Source organism: Acinonyx jubatus, chromosome E1 (assembly GCF_027475565.1).
Source record: "Acinonyx jubatus isolate Ajub_Pintada_27869175 chromosome E1, VMU_Ajub_asm_v1.0, whole genome shotgun sequence".
In the NCBI taxonomy this organism is placed as follows: domain Eukaryota; kingdom Metazoa; phylum Chordata; class Mammalia; order Carnivora; family Felidae; genus Acinonyx; species Acinonyx jubatus.
The window spans coordinates 58,626,173-58,645,751 of record NC_069397.1 but is presented as its reverse complement, the minus strand read 5'-3'; the positions used below and the strand labels follow the sequence as shown (position 1 = coordinate 58,645,751).

The 19,579-nt window shown below is 58.4% G+C and overlaps 2 protein-coding genes across 9 annotated transcripts; one reads left to right on the top strand and one right to left on the bottom strand.

The window, feature by feature from the left end:
* Positions 1 to 1,004: 1,004 nt before the first annotated feature.
* On the bottom strand, positions 1,005 to 3,800 carry NDUFAF8 (NADH:ubiquinone oxidoreductase complex assembly factor 8). Of its 8 annotated transcripts, none has more exons than XM_053212220.1 (4): positions 3,562 to 3,800; positions 3,329 to 3,416; positions 1,775 to 1,831; positions 1,005 to 1,246 (listed from the first exon to the last, which is right to left on the bottom strand). In XM_053212220.1, the coding sequence occupies exons 1-4, from the start codon at positions 3,643 to 3,645 to the stop codon at positions 1,170 to 1,172; spliced, it is 306 nt and encodes a 101-aa protein (XP_053068195.1). In that variant the 5' UTR covers positions 3,646 to 3,800; the 3' UTR covers positions 1,005 to 1,169. The 8 variants fall into 8 exon arrangements, with proteins under 8 accessions (XP_053068195.1, XP_053068198.1, XP_026908207.1 ...); XM_053212223.1 differs by having other exon boundaries at positions 1,775 to 1,843; positions 3,333 to 3,416; XM_027052406.2 differs by having other exon boundaries at positions 3,333 to 3,416.
* Positions 3,801 to 3,853: 53 nt separating this feature from the next.
* Positions 3,854 to 13,416, top strand: TEPSIN (TEPSIN adaptor related protein complex 4 accessory protein). The gene is made up of 13 exons (XM_027052402.2): positions 3,854 to 4,052; positions 5,105 to 5,177; positions 5,465 to 5,556; positions 5,694 to 5,787; positions 7,547 to 7,614; positions 7,778 to 7,856; positions 7,999 to 8,070; positions 8,806 to 9,015; positions 9,815 to 9,992; positions 10,079 to 10,192; positions 10,273 to 10,351; positions 10,599 to 10,733; positions 11,708 to 13,416. The coding sequence occupies exons 1-13, from the start codon at positions 4,005 to 4,007 to the stop codon at positions 12,218 to 12,220; spliced, it is 1,755 nt and encodes a 584-aa protein (XP_026908203.2). The 5' UTR covers positions 3,854 to 4,004; the 3' UTR covers positions 12,221 to 13,416.
* The last annotated feature ends 6,163 nt before the right edge of the window (positions 13,417 to 19,579 follow it).

Sequence of the window (19,579 nt, the reverse complement as noted above, 5' to 3'; positions counted from 1 at the left end):
CGTTGAATTTCCCTCCATAAACACAGTCTTAAAGATGGGGCGAATTTAGTGAAGCCAGAGCGCAAACACAAAGGCCAAGGAACTTGGAAGGGATCTTGGTGTGTGGCCCAAAGGCGAGGGACACATGGGAAGCACGAGACAGAACTGGGAGGCATGGGGGCAGGAGGGCACCTGGCAGGACGGTTCTGGAAGGGCCTGAGCCAGTGGCCAGCGGACACCCACACACTCCCCACGAGAGGCTGTCAGGACCTGGGACAGCGTGCAAGGGTCTAGAGCACACCCTCAAGGCTCCATGAGGAGCATTGTGATGGTGGTGGGGGTTGTGGTAAGGATCACTCGGCTCCCAGGCCCACCCCTTCCCCCTCAGGCCCCTGGGGTGTGTGTGGGGTCAGCAGAAGGTAGTCACCTGCCCCGCCCCCCCCCCCCCCCCCCCCATCAGCATGTGGATGCTGGGGACTCTTGAGATGCCAGGGGCTGCGTGGAGCTCAGGGGTAGCACAGCCGCCACACCCCTGGGAGGGGCTCTTGGAGCACAATCCCCAAGCATCCAGCAGGTGGCACTCAGGACCCGTGGGATCCTCAGCCACAGGCACTGGGGGTCCTACTGGCTGTGTGTGCTGCACATAAGCACTGCAGGGTGGGGTCAAGAGGGCTTGGGCTCTGACCCCAGAGGAGGCCGCAGAAGGGCAGACGCCCCACATGCTGTCACTGCTGCTGGGTTCCTAGGCCAGACCCTCTCTGGGCTGGCTGGTGCCTCACCCTCCCAGCCTCTAGAAGGGCAGCCCCTCCTTTTTTGCCTCTAAGTCCAGAAAAAGCACCTGAGTTTTCTTCCCTATGCCTGAATCTTTTCCTCATGGCGTTGACGTCCTTTGGTACGTCCTGTAAACCGGTAACTACATTTGGTGGCTGTGAGATTCCAATAACGTGTTTGGGGTGAAAATTCTTTGACAAGTGTACTCCCAGGGCCCACGCACACTCTGGGTACAACAGAACAGAGACCCGGCGTGGTCTGCCACAGTCTGTATTGTTGCTTTGTCGCTTCTTACTCTAACCAGAAACCTTACATACACGAGGCAAGAAAACCAGATCCCCCGTCTGCCCACATCTTGCCCTGATGAGCGTGCAGTCCTTTTAGCTCTAAAAGCTTTAGATGTCTCAGGCGTCTGTCCCTCAAGGCTGTGGGCAGCAAACACAAACGTAGTGCAGGCTTGTCCATCCTAAAGGCCTCCCCTTGGGGTCGTCTTGGCCTGGAAGAGAAAAGATTTGGTTTGAATGGGTTTGTTAGATGTGACCGCAAAGGGCAGAAGCCACCCCCCCCCCCCCCAATGCCATCTCCTAGCAAACACTTTGTGGGAGAGCCTGGTTGTGGATGCGTGGCAGAGGGCCCAGCTGCTCGGAGCTGCCACGGGCCAAGGGGCTCAATCTGCTGGTGACAGCGTGCTCCCAAAGCCAAGCCCACCCTGGACCAGGTGCTGTGCAGACCTTCCCCCCCCTTCAGCACACCACTTGGTCCTTGAAAGGCAGCAGGAACTTCTTACAGAAAACGCTGAGGCAGAGCTGCTGAAACACTGGCCCAGGGACAGGGCTCCCTGGGACGAAGCTGGTCTGGAGCCCAACGCCCCTTCGGCCTCCTGCAGCTCCACACAAGTGCCGGGGACGAGAGCAGGATGGGCGGAAACGCACTCAGCAGTGCGCTGCCTCGTGGTGAGAGACACTCGAGCACCCTAGTCCCAAACTCCCAAGTGCCTGGGGCCCAGGGTCTGCAGGTAAGTCACCTTCTGTGAAGAATGGCACATTAAAATAGCAGAGGGTTCCTGAGGGCAGCACACGCACTGTGGGGACATCTCAAGTGACCAGGGTGGAAAAGCAAAAAAAAAAAAAAAAAAAAAAAAGTCACAGGTGATCAGATGCCTACAACAGACAACTCCTAACCACAAAAGGTGGGACAGAAAATCTGTGCATAACTAACACGTTTGATCTTCATCTTGCACTTAAATTCTTCCCACCAGTAATCACACAGCGAAGCTTCATCTTGTCCCCTGGGGAGGCCTGTCAAACAAGGAAGCTGCTGAGAAGCAGGAAGCAAGTCCAAGGAACAGGTGCAACCTTGGATGAACAGCCCACATCAGATCTGAGGCTGCTGACAAGGGCAGGATGAGGCCAAAGGCTCTCGGCCATGATAATCACAAAGAGGTCCAAGGAGACCTGAGCCCTCTGGGAACACACGTGAACTCTCTCCTTGGAGAAGTGGCTAACCCACAGCTAGTCACTCTGCTCAAGACAGTCCCAGAACATCAGGAAACAGCCACGGGTCCCCTGAATCCTGCCGAGCTCACCCAACTGCACCAGCAGCTCCAGAGGACAGAGCTGATGGCTGGCATCATGGCCCAACCCAGCCCCACCCAATGGAGGCACCTTGGGTGGTGATGCCTTGGGCACCAGCCCAGGACCCTCATCACAGGCAGCCCTCTCCTCATGCTGTCTGGAACTCCCCATGGAGGTTCTCTGGGCACGGCCACGTCCTCCAACCCCACTTGTTCCATGTTTTTTACAGAAATGTGTAAATACAACACTAGTTTTTCATTTTCGTGAAGCGCTGGTGATATTCACGAGACTCTTGCTGCCTCAACACTTGATCAAACACGGATCAGAAAAAAATGCCTCAAAAAGAGATGGGACTCGCTGTTGAGTGGTTACAGTCCAGAACCAAAAACACCCCGCAAACTGTTCCCAGCGGGGCCCACTTCCCAGCCAGTGAAAACCAGCCAGTGCAGCTAGGCTAGGGAACTCACCAGCCTCTGGAAGCCTGTTCTGACAAACCCAGGACAGTGGCCTATAGATTCTCCTTCCACCCTCTGCAAAATGGGGTTGCTGTCTGGGGGAAGTCGGGGGTGCCTCTCAGTGTGTGCTGGGTGGCCCTATGGTTATAAATGCACGCGCGGTACACACGCGGGGTCCTAAACACCAAGGAAGCTAAGACAGCAGGTGCCCATTGGACTACTAGGCTGCGGTTCGTTTGGGCATTAGGCTCCAGCGACAGCACCAGTCACAGAGAGTTTTCGCATACATGCCACCACCGCCACCAGCATCTTCACGACGAGGCTGGTGTTCCCCTCGCTCGACAGACGAGGGCACACAAGCTCCGCGGCGGCGGGATCCGGCGGGCAGGAGGTACGGCCTGGCACCGAACGCGCGGGGCGGTGCGGGGGCGGGGAGGGGGGGCGGCCGACCAGCGGTCCGGCGCTGGGACGCCGGGGTTCCCGCCACCCGGTGCCCCTCCCCAAGGCGGGGCTGGGGTTGGCAAGGGAAGAGGCCGGGGCGGCGCCCACCTACCGCGGCGGCGAAGCAGCTCCGCAGGGCCTTGAACTCCTGCACACAGAGGTCCTTCGTCAGGCGGCCGCCCGGGGCCGTGGACGCCTGCACACACCTGCCATAAGCCGCGGCCTGGGGGCGGACGGGAACGGGCGAGGGTCGCGGAGGGCGCCCCCCTCCCCCCCACGCCGGTCACCCAGGGCAGATCCCGCCCCCGCCCCCGCCCCCTCCCCGCCCGACACCTTCTCACCTCGGCCCTACAGGCCGCAAGGCGCTCGGGGAAGGCGCGGAGGCGGCCTCGCACGCGTCCCCACACCGCTCCGTTCCCCGACATGAGCGGCTCCTCCTGGCACCCATGGGCGCCGCCATCTTAGGCCCGACCTTTTCCGGCGCCCAGCTTCTCGATAGGCGCGCCTTCCGCCCGTCGCCTTTCCTGCGCTTTCTGTTTGGCTAGGCTTCGGCTCCAGCCCCTGCTTCGCTTCCGGAACGGCGCCGGGCCTCTCCGAGCCCTGCAAGTGGCTCGTGAATTTGTCTGTCTTTGATCTGGGACTTCGGATTGGTTCAGGCTCAGGTTGTTTGCCGGCATAGACTGCAGGCCCCGCCCCGCGCGAGCGATTGGCCAGCTAGTCCAGGCCCGCGCGGTGATTGGAGGGGGTCCACGGCCGCGGGCGGGGCCGGAAGGTGGCCGGCATCATGGCGTCCACGCCGCCGCTGCGGGACCGCCTGAGCTTCCTGCACCGGGTGAGTGCGGGCGGCCGCGGCCCCCACCCCGGGCCAGAGCTCTTCCCCTCCCCGGCCCTGCTCGGCGCCCGCTGGGGCCTCCTCCCAGGCTCACAGACGCCTCCATCTCCCTCCGGCCCTCTCCGTGCCCGTCCTCCTCCTCGAGCCCCTCCGGCCGTTCTTGGGCCCCTGGTGTCCCCTCTGCCCCTGCATCTCGTTCCTGGGTCCCCTTCTCCGCTGTGGCCTCAGGGTCGGGGCCCGATCCCCGACGCCGTGTGGGCGGGGCACGCCACCTCTGCTTCACATCCCCTCCCGGACAGAACCCGAATTGGAAGAGACAGCTGGGGTCTCAGACGGCACAGCCGGACGCCCGCGCGGGCAGCCCCGGCCCCTTCCCATTTGTGGCAGGAGCACCGCAGTGTCCGTGCAACTCGGCAGCTGGCCGGCCCTTTCGGGACTTGGGGTCCTGCCCCCGTACAGGGCGTGCGAGACAGGCCCGGGCCTTCCTAGTGGTTGCGTTTCAAACCAGGGCCCTCAGGTCCTAGGGAAGGACGCTCCCGAGTTGTGGGAGACCCACGTCCACCATCGTCAGTTCATCGTGGCGTATGCTCCGAGAAGCGGAGGTCGGGGCCTGTTGTTGGTGTTGGCCAGAGCCAAAGCAGATGCAGCGGGCGGCCTTGAGCGTCGCCAGGCAGGTGTTCAGGGGCTGGGCCGCCGGTGAAGCAGCCGGTCGGTTCGGTTGTGTTAGTGCAGAGACTCCGCTCTGGGCCCAGGCCTCCACGGCTCTGCACGTCTGTCCAGCTCCCCTTTGGGCCTTGCTGGACAAATAAGGTGACTTTCAGGCCCGTGTTCTCGCGCCATCAGGCCGCTGCCCTTCAAACTGTAGTCTGTGGTGAGCACCCAGCAGAGTCCACGCACTTGTCCCCTGAGTGTCCCTGAGGTTCCCCGTCCTGTCTTTGCTCTGAGGCTCACGCTCCCCAGACGCCCAGACGCTGGGCCAAGTGGGAATGGGTGTTTGGGTTTTTTCCCTGTGATGCCCACTCATCATGCCAGGGGCTCGCGCTCCCTTTCAGCTCCCGGTTCTCCTGAAGGGAACGTCGGACGATGATGTCCCGTGTCCGGGCTACTTGTTTGAGGAGATCGCCAGTATCCTTCCTCGTCACCCACGTCCAGGGGCCTGTCCTTCGGAGGCCCCCCAACTCCTTTACTGTAGGGACCAAGTGTGGGTGGGTCCAAAAGCCACACGACTGATGACGCGGGGCCCAGGAGGCCGTAAGAGGCCCAAGCTCCTGAAACCAGGGCCTCGGGTGGGTGTTTGCGGGGAAGACACGGGAGAAGTCTGGTGGCAGGAAGGCCTGGTTCTCTCCCCCGCCGGCGTGGCCTCGTGTGGCCTGGGGTCAGCTCGCTCCTTCCCTAACCCGAGCGCCTGCCAGAAATCTCACACGAGTCCCTGGGCAGCAGCCAGTGCCTCCTGGAGTACCTTCTGAACCGTCTGCACAGCGGCTCTGGCCGAGTGAAGCTGAAGGTGAGTCCCCGAGCGGCCCCCGCAGACCCTCCGCTGGGGGACGGGCCAGCGGGTGGCGAAGCACGAGGAGAGGGTCGCCGCGGGATGCGTGCGGGCTGCCCTCTGGGCCTGTGCTGCCCCCTGCGACTGTCCCCCAGGTGCTGAAGATCCTGCTCCACCTGTGTGGTCACGGCTCCTCCTCGTCCTTGCTCATCCTCAAACGCAACCCTGCCTTCATCCAGGAAGCCGCAGGTATCCGGGGCGCTGGGGCGGGGCGGCCAGGGCAGGCTGCACAGAGTCCCTCTGCTGGCCACCGCCCCCTCACAGAGACGCGCCTCCCACCAGCGGGACTCGCGTCCCGTCTTCTCCCTAGCACCCCGCACCCCAGCCACCGCCTTCACTCTGTCACGGGCTTTCCCTTCCATCCGTCGCCGGGCCCGCTGCCGCGCGGTGGCTCACTTCTGCCTGTGTGCCCTGCCTGGCCTGGGCAGCCCAGGCCCGTCCTGCCTGTTCCAGCGCCCGGCACACCAGAGGGGCTCTGTCTCCCCCCCGCCCCAGGACTGCTCCCCAGGGCCGAGACAGGGAGGTCTGTGGGAGGCCCCTGGGAGAGGCGGGGTTCTGGCCTGTCGAGGACTAGGTCTAGCACAGCTGGGTCTGGGGTGGGGTTCCATCTCTCACTCCCCAGGCTGGCCTGGGGCTGTCCCGTGTCTTTTTCCCTAACTGGGATTTGGGGGGACGGGGCCTGAGGCCTTCCCCTCAGGTAAGGCAGGAGTCCTGGCCGCCGTGGGTCTCAGGGGCACAGCGTCAGCAGACCCCGCCCTGAATGACACCGGAAGGGCTCGGCCGCAGGCAAGAACCACGCCCACGGAGCCATCCCTGAGAGGGTCCCTGGGAGGGCAGCGCCGGGGAGGGGGACCCAGTTAGTTGCTCTTGGCCACCGCGTGCTCCTCGGGGATCCTGAGCATTTCCAGCATCCTGCCTGCCAGGTGCTGGCCTACCCCCACACCCCAAAATCGCGGCTGTCTCTTCACTGGAGGCCTCCGTCCTCCACCCCAGGGGCGCAGCTGAGGCAGCACGGGATGCGGCAGACAGCAGGTCCTTGTTGGCACCAGAGTCTCTGCTGGGCCGGTCCCAGTCCGTTGTACTCTGAGTGCCAACCCCGGGGGACCCTGCCACAGGCTGTCGGGGAGGTGCGGTAGCGAGAGGACGTGGCTCTGGGGTGGGACGGCCCGCAGACGACGGCCTCAGATCAGGCACGAGGGGCCGGGGCGGGGGGGGGGGGGGTGGGTTCCTGTGCGGCAGGAAGAGCAGGGAGGCTCACGCCACACCCCCCCCCCCCCACCCCGGTGGTTCCCTGGTGGTTCCATTCCCGACTGGCTGATGGGCGCGCACCCTGGGCCACCTGCCAGGGCAGAAAGTGAGATGCATTTGTGACAAGAGACTGGGAACGGGGGTGTCACTCAGTTCCTTCTAGGAAAAACTCGTTTGTCACAGCTGAAGCTGTTATGTAGAGGGAGGTGGTATCGTCAGGGCCGCGGGAGCCTCCGTGGGGCTTTGATTGCTCGCTTCGCTCCCGAGTGGAGAGTGGGTTGAGGGGGGTACAGCGAGGCAGCCAGTGCAGGGACCCCGGTGAGAGACGGCACGGGGCTCCGCTCTGTGGGCATGAGCGAGGGGGCAGCCGGGGTGCGGCCTCCATAGGCCCAGTGGGTGGTATATCTCTGAAAAGCAGTGTAGGGGCATTGGGTCCCAGATGAGGGGGATCTGGGGGCTCCCGGGCTTGGGGGTGCGGAAGGGTGGCCACCACTATAGGGACTTTGACCTGAAAGGGGTGTCGCGTGGGGACTGGAGGTCAGACCCATGTTTCAGGAGGCCGCCCCTGACCCTCGGGGTGCCGGGGTCATCTGCCAGGGGTCCGGGGGGGTGCCCACCACGAGGGCCGGGGGGGCATTAAAGCCACACCTCTGAGTGTCAGTAGCTGCATCTCATCTGCGCATCTGCCTCTGTCCTGCAGTTTTCTCGGGGCCCCCAGACCCTCTCCACGGCAACAGCTTGTACCAGAAGGTGCGGGCGGCCGCCCAGGTGAGTCCGGCACTCGGGGCAGCCCGGGACAGACTGCCAGACGTTTGTTCCACCACCTGGGGCCCTGGCTCCGCCCTTGCTGTGGGACCCCCCGAGAGAGCAGGGGGGCGGGGGGACAGAGCCGGACCACAGCGAGCCGAGTGCCCTCTGCGTCCTCGTCTAGGACTTGGGGAGCGCCTTGTTCTCGGACAACTTATCGCCCCCGCCTCCCTCCCAGCCACCCAGGGCCCTGCCTCCGGCAGGTAGGCGACCGCCCATCCCCTTCGCTGGGTGTTCACCCTGGGGAGGGTTTGAGGTTCCCCCCCCCCCCCCGCCCCGCTGTCCCAGGTACACAGGGTTGAGCATGAGCGGCCACACTGGCACTGACGTGGGTCCTGCTCACAGGCATGGGCTCCGAGTCCAGGCCCCAGGGCGCCCTCCAGGGCTTCGGCTACAGCAAGGAACGGGGCCCCACAGGTGAGTGCTGCGGGGGTGTGGGGCGCGGGCATAAGGGTCTGGCGGATCTGGCCTGGGAGGCGTGGCAGGTGGCACGGCTGGGGCCGGTGTCCTGCCACCGCGCTCTCCTCTGCTCGGGCCCGTGGGAGAACGAGGCAGGGCCAGTCTGCGAAACCAACAGGTCAGAAGCCGGGCGAAGGCTAGGTCTGTACGCGTGCACCCAGGCCCTGGTCCCTCAGACGGGTGGAGGGCGGTGGCGTGGGGACGGTGCCCGTCGTGAGTGGACGCAGCCGGCCTGGGTGCTGCCGGTTCTGGTCTCGGCTCTCAGACCCCCGGTACCTCGGGAGCACTGATTCCTAAAGCAGGCCTGGCTCGCAGGCCTTGCCTGTTCCTGACTCAGGAGTGACGGTGGTTGGTCCCATCAGGGCACTCACGCACCCCTGCACCCGTACTGGACGTGAGCTGCCGTGGGGACCAAGCTCTCTGACGATCCCCTTAGCTGTCCTGCTCCCACATGGGGCCGGGGGACTTGGGCGCACGGCCATGCCGTAAGCTGGAGCGCCAGGCTCTGTCGGGCCTGGGAATGCACTGAAGCAGCATTCACTGGGGAAGCTTCCGGAAGGGCCTGGGTGCCCCACGTGGGCTCCGCTGTGTGACTACGGCTCACGTGCTGGCCTCTTGAACTCCTCCGGTGGGGGGGGGGGGGGGCGCAGAACTGAAGAGGGCTGGCACCCTGTCCCTCTCCCTCCGGCGCAGGCTCTGCGGGAGAAGCCTTCCTCTCCACCATCCAGAAGGCCGCAGAGGTGGTGGCCAATGCTGTGCGCCCCGGGCCCGAGAGCCCCGGCACCCGGAGGCCCCTCCCGCGGGGTGACGCCTACCAGCCCGCCATGACGCCCACAGCCAGCCGTGGTTGCCCCAGTGCCGGGAAGCCGCTCCCCGGAGCTCTCCCGGGCGCCCGAGGAAGCGGTGAGACTCTCCTGGGGGTCCGGGTGAGCAGGCCCCTCCCCGTGGTGTGTTGGAGCGAGAGGGGGCCGCGGAGCCGCCGACAGGACCTTCCCGGCAAAGGGCACAGGCTCCTGGCTCAGAGGCCGGGGAAGGAGGCGGTGTGTCCTGGGGGGGCCGGGGGCCCACACAGCCTTTCGCCGGCTCTGTGGCTCTGTGCGCGCTCGCTGTGGCCTCCGTGCCGTACAAAGATCGCGCGGCGTCTGGATGCTGTTTTGCCAGCTTCTTGCCAGTTGCTTCGAGTAGGAGCTGGGGTGTATGGCGTTAAGGGGGGCGGGGGCTCCCGGAGGGCCCCACCGCCTCGGGTACAGGCCTGGGTGGTGAGCTGGGCCGCAGCCCGGCTTTTGCCGGTCTAGCCGGGACGGCCGCGAGGCCAGGGCCCGGGGCCAGCCTCCACGCGCGTGCGTTCTAGGCCGGGGGGGGGGGGGGGGGGGGGTATGTCGACACAGGGCCGTCCCCAAGCGAGGTGTGTGGTGAGAAGGGACCGCAGCGTCGCAGTGCTCTGGCCCAAGCTCCTGGGAGTTGGCCTGGCCTGAAGGAGGGCTGTCGGGACTGCCTGAGAGTTCTGTGCCTCGGGGTCCGGCACTGCCCCTGCTGCCACAGGCCGGCGGTCCCCGCCCTGAGCGTTCTGAGGGGTTCCCTGCTCTGTCCCGTGTCACCTCTTCCCTGGTGTTTTTCTTGGTCGAGGTGCCCCGCGGAGGGGTGTGTGAGGCAAGTCAGAGCCCCCCGCCCCCGGTCTCACCCGTGGTCCTGTTTGTCACAGTCACGAGACCCCAGCCCGGGCAGGCAGGAGGGGGTTGGGACGAGCCAGACAGCGGCTCCGGCTCCCAGAATTCGTCCCGGGGGAGCGGTGACCCAGGCAAGGTCTCAGACTCAGGCAGCCGGTCGGGCAGCGACAGCCCCTCAGCGGCTAGCCAGGCACCCAGCGACCTGGCAGAGCGGTGAGGTCCCTTTCTGGGGTCCCACCCTGGGTCGGGGCCTGACCCGGAGGAGTCCCTCTCTACCCTGACCGCTGTGCCCCCGGTAGGGTGGAGGCCGTGACCCTGAGCGACTGCCAGCAGGAGCAGAGCCTGGTCCAGACTGTGACACGGGGGCCGCGTGCCTTTCTGAGCCGAGAGGAGGCTCGGGGCTTCGTCAAAGAGTGAGTCCCCCCACCGGCTCCCCGCTCCCGGCCCCGGCCCCGGCCCCCCGCCCCCACCTCCTGCTTGTGCCTTCCTGCAGGTGTGGGCTGCTCAACTGCGAGGCGGTCCTGGAACTGCTGACCCGCCGTCTGGACGGGACCAGCGAGTGTGTGCAGATGGTGAGGGCTGGCCCGAGGCTGGGGGCGCCTGGGGGCATGGGTGTGGGCAGGTGAGGGTTGCGGGGCGGGGTTGGCCGGGGACCGCCTCAGCCCTCACCCCGGGGCCTGCCCTGGGTGGGGGGGGGCAGCGGGCCCACCCCCGGGGCTCCCCCACCTTGGGGCTGTAGTCAGGCCGAGAGGAGGACGGAGCTGTGAGAGGGGCCTCCCTCCGGGGGTGGACCGCGCTGACCTTCTGTCCGCCCGGCAGAGGGCCCTGGGCGCCATCGCGTCCCTGGGCTGCACCGACCTGCTCTCCCAGGAGCACATCCTGCTTCTCGCCCGGCCGCGGCTGCAGGAGCTCAGCGCGGGCAGCCCTGGACCCGTGACCAACAAGGCCACCAAGGTGGGCAGCAGCCGGGACCCGGAGGAGAAGTTGCACGCTGTCCCTCCAGCCGTTCCCAGATCCGCTTCCACATTCCTGCCCCTCGCCACCGGGCTGGGACGGGCCAGGCCTTAGAACAGCCGGGGTCCTTGGCTTGTGGATCTTTCCAGCTCCTGGGACCTCTCCCCTGCCCTGCTGCTCAGCAGCTCTGCTCTGCAGACAGCTCCCCATCCCGCCTGGCTCAGCCCACGGGTGGCCTCCTGCGGGAAGCCCTCCTTGCCTGCTCAGGTCCATTTATCCTTCTGCTGGCCACCTGGGGTCACAGTTCAGGAGTCCGTGCTCGGCCCCTGGAGAGCAGAAGTGTTTTCTTTCACGCGAGTCCGTTTCCCAGTTATGCTCGAATTGTGTGCGGGCCGCCCGGCTCCCTCACTGGGGAGCCTCTGGGCAGCCCCCACAGGCTGCTGGCCTCTCCCCTCAGCCAGGTCCCAGCACGTCTTCCACCTGCCCACTGGCATCCCCGGCTTCTGCGCTCCTCTGTGGCTGCTGAGAATTCGGACCCTCAGTGGCGTGTCTTTAAATTGTCCTTTGTCAAAGAATCGGTGACCCCGCCACTGCGAGGCTATCACGGTGTCTCTGAGGACGTGAAGGCTGGAGGAGGCCGTGTGTGCAGAGTTGGGAAGGACCGGAGGGTTTGAAGCATGTTCATTTCCTCAGCATCTGTGTCAGGCGCTGCTTGGCACCCGGCAAGGGACCCCGCCCCCCCCCCCCCCCCCCCCCCCCGAGCTGGCTCGTCACGGGGCCGGGTTCGGGGACGGAGAACGTGTGCATTTGTAGAGCAGCAGGTTCGCCGTGTCTGGGCGCACACAGTGTGGCCGGTGGGGGGTGGCCGGAGGAGGAGGAGGTGGGACGAGCCACCTGCTCTCTGGGGGGCTGTGTCTTCTGTGCTCCCGGGTGCACAGAGACCTTCAGCCGGTCCCCTCCGTTTCCTCCTCCAGATCCTGAGGCACTTTGAAGCCTCCTGCCGACAGCGGCCCCCCACCCCGAGGCCCCCGGTCGAGCTGGGCCCTGTTGCCGGCCGCGGGGGCCCGGCCGACCTGCTGACCGACGCCGTGCCCTTCTCCGGGAGCCACGCCTTCCTGCAGCCGCTGAGTTCCGCCCTCTTCCCGCCCCAGGGCCCTGCGCACCCCCTTCCCCCCGATGGCTCCCCGCTTTCAGTCCCCAGGGAGGCCGAGGCCGGCCTGGTGGGTTCCAGAGAGGAGGGGGCCGGACCCGAGTGGAGCCCGCCGGGCACGGGCTCCCCAGAGGGAGCGCCGGAACTTTGCCCAGGGCCTGGGGGCTGCAGCTCCTTGTTTGCTGGCATGGAGCTGGTGGCCTGTCCCCGCCTGCTGGGGGCCGGGCCCGCCACAGAAGAGGCCCCCCGGGCCCCCTGGACGCCACCACAGAGGGCAGCGGCAGCAGGAGCCCCTCCCGGCTCGGAACCTTCTGCTTTCCCTTTCCTAAACTCGTGACCTTGCCAGCCTGGGCCACACGTGGAGTCGCCGCGGCCCCGGCCTGTAAATCCCAGGATTCCGTGACTCTGTGCTGTCCCGTTTGCCCGCAGCCCCCACGTCCCACCGAGGAGTGGTTCCCCTCGGGTGTGTGTGGCCGGTCCGCCCTCCCTCCGGCGTCCCCCCCTCACTCACCGAGGACACGGTGCGGGCAGCTGACCAGAGCGAATACAACGGCCGCTGATCAAGGCCCGGGTGATGTGCCACGGGTCCACGAGCCAGCAGAGCCAGGTGGCACCGTGCGCGGGGGTCGGCTCCCAACCCGAAAGCGGGTTCCCCGGTTTCCTGTGGATGAGGCAGGACCTCCCTCGTGCACGGGCCCTTCCTGTGGGCGTGGTGGCCGGAGGGGCAGCCTGAGGCCTTGGGGGAGAAACCGGACCAGCGCCGAGCCGGCCGGTTTCTGGGCAGGGTTAGGAACTGAGCTGCTTGTTCAGGGTGGTGGCTGGGGGCCCCGGACCGACTGCTGGGTCTCCTGCCCTGCAGCCGTCCGGGGGGCCCCATCCGCAGACAGTCAGGCCGCTCTCCCCGCGGCCAGAAGGACTGCGAGGGGGACGGGGCAGAGGGCGTGGCACGGCCTGCCTGGAGGGGACAGGAGCAGAGGCCCGGCTCCTCACTTGGATCTGTCTGGGGCTCCCAGGGTCCTCACAGACCCCATGGAGAAGGGCACCCGGCCCCCTCTGTGGGGACGAGTCAGGAGGAGACAGTCCGGGCCGTGGCCCTTGCCACCCTGGGAGGAGGGCTCGGGGCTACCTCAGTTTCCCCTCCATGTCTCCCTTACCAGAGGCTAGCTGTCTGGACTTGGATTCCTGCAGCAGCGGGTCTGGGAAACGCTGACCTCAGGGGCCCCCTGGAGACCCGTGCCTGCCTCTCAGAAACAAGGGCTTTTTGTGTGGATTTGGAAGCACGGCTTGAGTATTTTGGGGCTCAGAGCGCTCCCTTCGCAGGGAGTCCTACATTGGCCAAGCGGCTTATCCACCTGGGGCGGGGGGCGGGCTGTTTCTGCTGCCAGATCCCGGTACGACCTGTGTCTGGTCCCTGCAGACTGTGCGGGGCTGGCCTCGGGGCAAGGGTTCTGGCGCCTCAGAGGGTCGCGGCTGCTCCAGGGGTCACAGCGCCAGAGCTTCCAAAATAAACACGGTTGTTCCTGCAAAGCTGCACCGTTACTGTTTTTCTTTCCTGTGCGTGTGTGTGTGTGCGTGCGTGTGTGTGCGCGCGTGTGTGCTAATGAAGACAGCATTAATGAGGACACGCTTAGAGAACTTCTTTTCTAAAAGCAGGACAGGTGTTATTGCTTCCTTAAATGTTCGAAAGAACTCCCCAGTGGAAGTATCTGGTCCTTCAATATTCTTAATTGTAGGCTTTGAACTACAAAGTTTCTGAAGTAGGTGTGGGGCTATTTGGGTTATCTCTTTCTTCCCAGGTGAGTTTCAGGAAGGTATTTTTCAAGAAATCGGTCCATTTCACGGAAGTTGAATATGACCATAGAATATTTTATGACATAATTTCATTATCCAATTTCTGTTGGGTCTATAATGGTATTCCATCTTTCATTTCTGATGTTGATAACTTTCTCCCCTCTTTTTCTTGGTTAGTCTGGTTAGAAGTTTGTTAATACTGGTTTTTTCAAAGAACTAAACCTCGGGGTTTCCTTTTTTCCTACCATTCTATGTTTTGTATTTCATTGCTGTCTGCTTTTTATTAGTTTCTTCCTACTGCTTTGGGTTTACTTTTCTTCTTTTTCTAGTTTCTTGAAGGTAGAAGCTTAGATTATTGACGTGAGAGCTTTATTTTTCTAACAAAAATGTTAATGCTATCAGTTTTCCTCTAGACACTGCTTTGACTGCATCCCATGAACTTTGACAGTTTTGTTTTTATTCGGTTCAGAATGTTTTCTTCTTTTGGTCCCAGGAGCAGAGCATGGGAACACATGTATATCTCAGGATGTCAGACCCAGGGGACCTTCCTAAAGGAAGGCACTAGCAGCATTCACAAAGGAAGCGAACAATGTTCACAGAGAAGCCACGAGCAGATTTGGAATTCTTGTCCAGTCAGAACCCACACCCTTCCCAGCCTGCAGAACCAAGAAGTGGCCGTGACCCTGGAGGTTTGGTTCCAGAATCAGAGAGCGAAACTCAGGAAAGCTGAATACAAGCATCCGCAGCAAAAACAAGAACCCAGACAACAGCAGTTAGCTGGGGGGAGTCAAGACCGGCTCTTCCTGGAGAAATACGCTCCCACCCTGCTTCCTCGGTTTACGCAGATCGCCCAATACCTTCCTTCCAACCCTGCACGTGCCCCAGTTTGAAGGCTCCCCCAGACCATTCTGTTGGCCACCAAACAGTCCACCTTGGCTGCCGCCAAGATCCTAACATCTCCCTTTGTCCCGTTTAGGGATCTCAGATTCTTTCCACCAGCTTCACTGCTAATTCCTTTGCTTCTGCATTGCCACCAAGAACCTTAGGAGAGAAGCTAGACACAAAAAGCCACATACCGTGATTTGCCATGATGCCAAACGGGGCTGATAGAAGATCTACACAACACGGATGCATTTCAAAGCATTCTGCTCTGCGAAAGAATAAAGACACGGAAGTGCCCGTGTGGTGGAATTGAGCAGAAGGAGGCAGTAACGCTTCTTGGGATGGTGACGTTTCATGTCTTAATTAGGTTGGTGGTTACCTGGATGTACAAACTCATCGAAAGACACAGAACTCTAATACTATGTACACCACAAAGAAACAGCCATGTGACAGGATGGAGGCGTCAGCTAACGCCACGGCGGTAACCCTTTTGCATTCTATAAATATCAAATCAGCACCTTTGTGTACCCCTTAAACTCACACAGGGTTATGTGGCAATTCACTCTATGCGTCAACTCAATCTCAGTAAACCTGGAGGGAATAAATGTTTTAATTATGTCTCAATAAAATATATATACATAGGTCATGAATTGGAAGAATAGATATTGTTAAAATGTCGATGCTCCCCAAAGCAATCTACATAATCAATGCAATCCCTATCAAAATAACACCAGCATTCTTCACAGAGCTAGAACAATCCTAAAATTTGTATGGAACTAGAAAAGACCCCAAATAGCCAAAGCAATCCTGAAAAAGAAAACCAAAGCCGGAGGCGTCACAATTCTGGACTTCAAGATGTATTACAAAGCTGTAATAATCAAGATAGTATGGTACTGGCACAAAAACAGATACTCAGATCAATGGAACAGAACAGAGAACCCACAAACGTGGCCAACTAATCTTTGACAAAGCAGGAAAGAATATCCAATGGAATAAAGACAGTCTCTTCAGCAAGTGGTACTGGGAAAACTGAACAGCGACGTGCAGAAGAATGAACCTGGACCACTTTCTTACACCAGACACAAAAAGAAACTCAAAATGGATGAAAGACCTAAACGTAAGAGAGGAAGCCATCAAAATCCTAGAGGAGAAAGCAGGCAAAAACCTCTTTGACTTTGGCCCCTGCAACTTCTTACTCAACACGTCTCTGGAGGCAAGGGAAACAAAAGCAAAAATGAACTACTGGGACCTCATCAAAATAAAACCTTCTGCACAGAGAAGGAAACAATCAGCAAAACTAAAAGGCAACTGACAGAATGGGAGAAGATGTTTGCAAATGACGTATCAGATAAAGGGTTAGTATCCAAAATCTATAAAGAACTTATCAAACTCAACACCCAAAAAGCAAATAATCCAGTGAAGAAATGGGCAAAACACATGAACAGACACTTCTCCAGAGAAGACGTCCAGATGGCCAACAGACACATGAAAAAATGCTCAACATCACTCATCATCAGGGAAATACAAAAAACCACAATGAGATACCACCTCACACCTGTCAGAATGGCTAACCTTAACAACTCCGGCAGCAACAGATGTTGGCGAGGATGCGGAGAGAGAGGATCTCTTTTGCACTGCTGGTGGGAATGCAAACTGGTGCAGTTGGGAGGTTCCTCAAAAAATTAAAAATAGGACTACCCCAAGACCCAGCAATTGCACTACTAGGCATTTATCCACGGGATACAGGTGTGCTGTTTGAAAGGGGCACATGCACCCCAATGTTTATAGCAGCACTATCGACAATAGCCAAAGTATGGAAAGAGCCCAAATGTCCATCGATGGATGAATGGATAGAGAAGGTATGGTACATATATACAATGGGGTATTACTTGGCAATCAAAAAGAATGAAATCTTGCCATTCGCAACGACATGTATGGAACTAAAGGGTGTTCTGCTAAGCAAAATTAGTCGGAGAAAGACCAATATCACATCACTTCACTCATGAGGAATTTAAGAGAAAACAGATGAACATAAGGGAAGGGAAGCAAAAATAATATAAAAACAGGGAGGAGGACAAAACATAAGAGACTCCTAAATACAGAGAACAAACTGAGGGTTGCTGGAGAGGTTGTGGGTGGGGGGGATGGGCTAAATGGGCAAGGGGCATTAAGGAGGACACTTGTTGGGATGAGCACTGGATGTTCTACATAGGGGATGAATCACTGGAATCTACTCCTGAAATCATGATTGCACTCTATGCTAACTAACTTGGATGTAAATTAAAAAATAAATTTTAAAAATTGTATATATAATGCGGGAAAAACAGTATTTTCTTCTTCTTTTTAAAAAATTTATCTTATTTTTAAGTAGGCTGCACACCCAACATGGGGCTAACTCATGACCTGGAGATCAAGAGTCACATGCTGTACTGACTGAGCCAGCCAGGAGCCCCCAGAATATTTTCTAATATTTTCTAATTTCCCTTGCTACCACTGCCTTTTTGTCTAGTGGGTTAACATCTGAAAATCAATCATGTAATTCACCAAATTAACATATTTATGAAGAAAATCCTATTTTATGCAGAAAATGCAAGGGATCAAATTCAACATTTCATTCATGGAAACTTCCCAAGTGAGGAATATAAAAATTTCTTTCACCTGGTAGAAAGTAGCTGCAAAATCCCACAGCTAACATCATATTTAATGGTGTAGGACTGAATGCTTCCCCCGCCCCCACCCCCACCCCCAGACTGGGAACAGGGCAATGATATACATTCCAACCACTTCTCTTCAGTATTGTACAGAAAGCCCTGGCCAGTTCAATAAAACAGGAGGAGAAGGAGGCAAATACCTTGGAAAAGAAATTGTTATTATCCACAGACATTATTGTCTATGTGAAAACTCCCATAGAATCCACAAAAATCCCCAAGACTAATAAGTGAATTTAGCAAGGACACAGGATACAGGGTAAATTATACTACCAATTGTATTTTTGTATGCTAAAAATAATACTGTATGCTGAAAAATACAAAAGACTAGTGAAAGATATCAACGATTAGGCCTAAATGAGAGGTATACCATGGTTATGGACTGGCAAACAATATTGTTAAGACGTCATTCTCGCCAGACTGATCTGCAGATTTAACATACCCTCATCAAAATTCCAGCTGGATTTTTTTTTTTTTTTTTGGACATGATGACAAGCTGATTCTAAATAGTATAGGAAGAGCCAAATAAATTGAATAGGTAATTTTGAAAAAGGGCAAAGAGGACTCCCACCACCCGATTCAAAGATTTACTGTGGAATAGCACTAATCAACACAGTGTGGTATTGGGGAAAGTTCAGACACAGATGAATAGGCCAGTGTAGACAGCTCAGAAATAGACCCATACAAATATGGTCACTTAAATTACACAAAAGTGCCAAGGTAATTCAATGAAGACAGGATAGCTTTTCAATGGGTGGTACCGGGATAATTCAACATCCATGTACAAAAAAGAAAAAGAATTTAAAAATGTCACCCTATACCTCACACCTTACACAAAATCTCAGCTGAACCACAGACCTAGATAGGAAACCTAACACTCTAAGTCTTCTAGAAGAAATAGGAGAAAATGTTCTGTCCTCGGGTCAGGCCGTGGCTTCTACAACATACAAAAAGCACCAACCACAAAGTTTAAGAACCTCTCTTTGAATGACACAGTTAAGAGAACAGAAGGACAAGCCACAGACGGAGAAAATATTCGCAACCTACGTATCTTATGAAGGACTTATTATCAAGAACGTGTTGGGGCGCCTGGGTGGCGCAGTCGGTTGGGCGTCCGATTTCAGCCAGGTCACGATCTCGCGGTCCGTGAGTTCGAGCCCCGCGTTGGACTCTGGGCTGACTGCTCAGAGCCTGGAGCCTGTTTCCGATTCTGTGTCTCCCTCTCTCTCTGCCCCTCCCCCGTTCATGCTCTGTCTCTCTCTGTCCCAAAAATAAATAAACGTTGAAAAAAAAATAAAAAAAAAAAAACATGTAAAATATGGCAAATAAGCCTAGGAGTAGATTCTCGACATCAGTATAGGGACACGGGACACCCCTGCACACCTAAGGGATCAGTATTTAAATAATTAGAATCACTTTTTATTTTTTAAAAAAATTTTTTTTAGCATTTATTCATTCTTGAGAGTGAGAGAGACAGAGCATGAGCAGGGGAGGGGCAGAGAGAGAGGGAGACACAGAATCTGAAACAGGCTCCAGGCTCTGAGCTGTCAGCCCAGAGCGCGGCACGGGGCTCGAACTCACAGACTGACATCATGACCTGACCCGAAGTCAGACACTCAACCGACTGAGCCACCCAGGCACCCCTAGAATCACTTTTTTAAAATGAGAACACCAGGGGTGCCTGAGTGGCTGTTGGTTTAGCATCCGACTTCGGCTCAGGTCATGATCTCACAGTTCATTGGTTCAAGCCCCACGTCGGGCTCTGTGCTGACAGCTCAGAGCCTGCAGCTTGCTTCGGATTCTGTGTCTCTCTCTCTCTCTGCCCCTCGTCTGCTCGAGCTATGTCTGTCTGTCTCTCTCTCAAAAAATAAAATTTTAAATTAAAAAAAAAAAAGCCAAAATAAAAACATTTGAACAACCAAATGCTGAGGGTGATGGGGGGGCAGGGGGGCAACCTGAGCTCTCATAAACTGCTGGTATGAGCATAAAATGGTATAGCTTCTGTGGAAAATAGTCTAGAAGTTTCTTATAAAGTTGAACACATACCTACTCTCTCTCTCCCTCCCTCCCTCCCTCTCTCTCTCTCTATATGTATACACACACACACTCTCTCTCTCTCTCTATTATATATATATACACACACACACAAGTATAAATACATACCTAAGTTTTTACCCAAGTGACACGAAAACTTATGTTCATATAAAAGCTTGAAAGTAAATGTTTACAGTAGTTTCATTCATAATTACCCCAAGCTGGACACAATCCCCACGTCCCTCAATCGATGACCGATAAAGCGTGGTTCACCACACAGT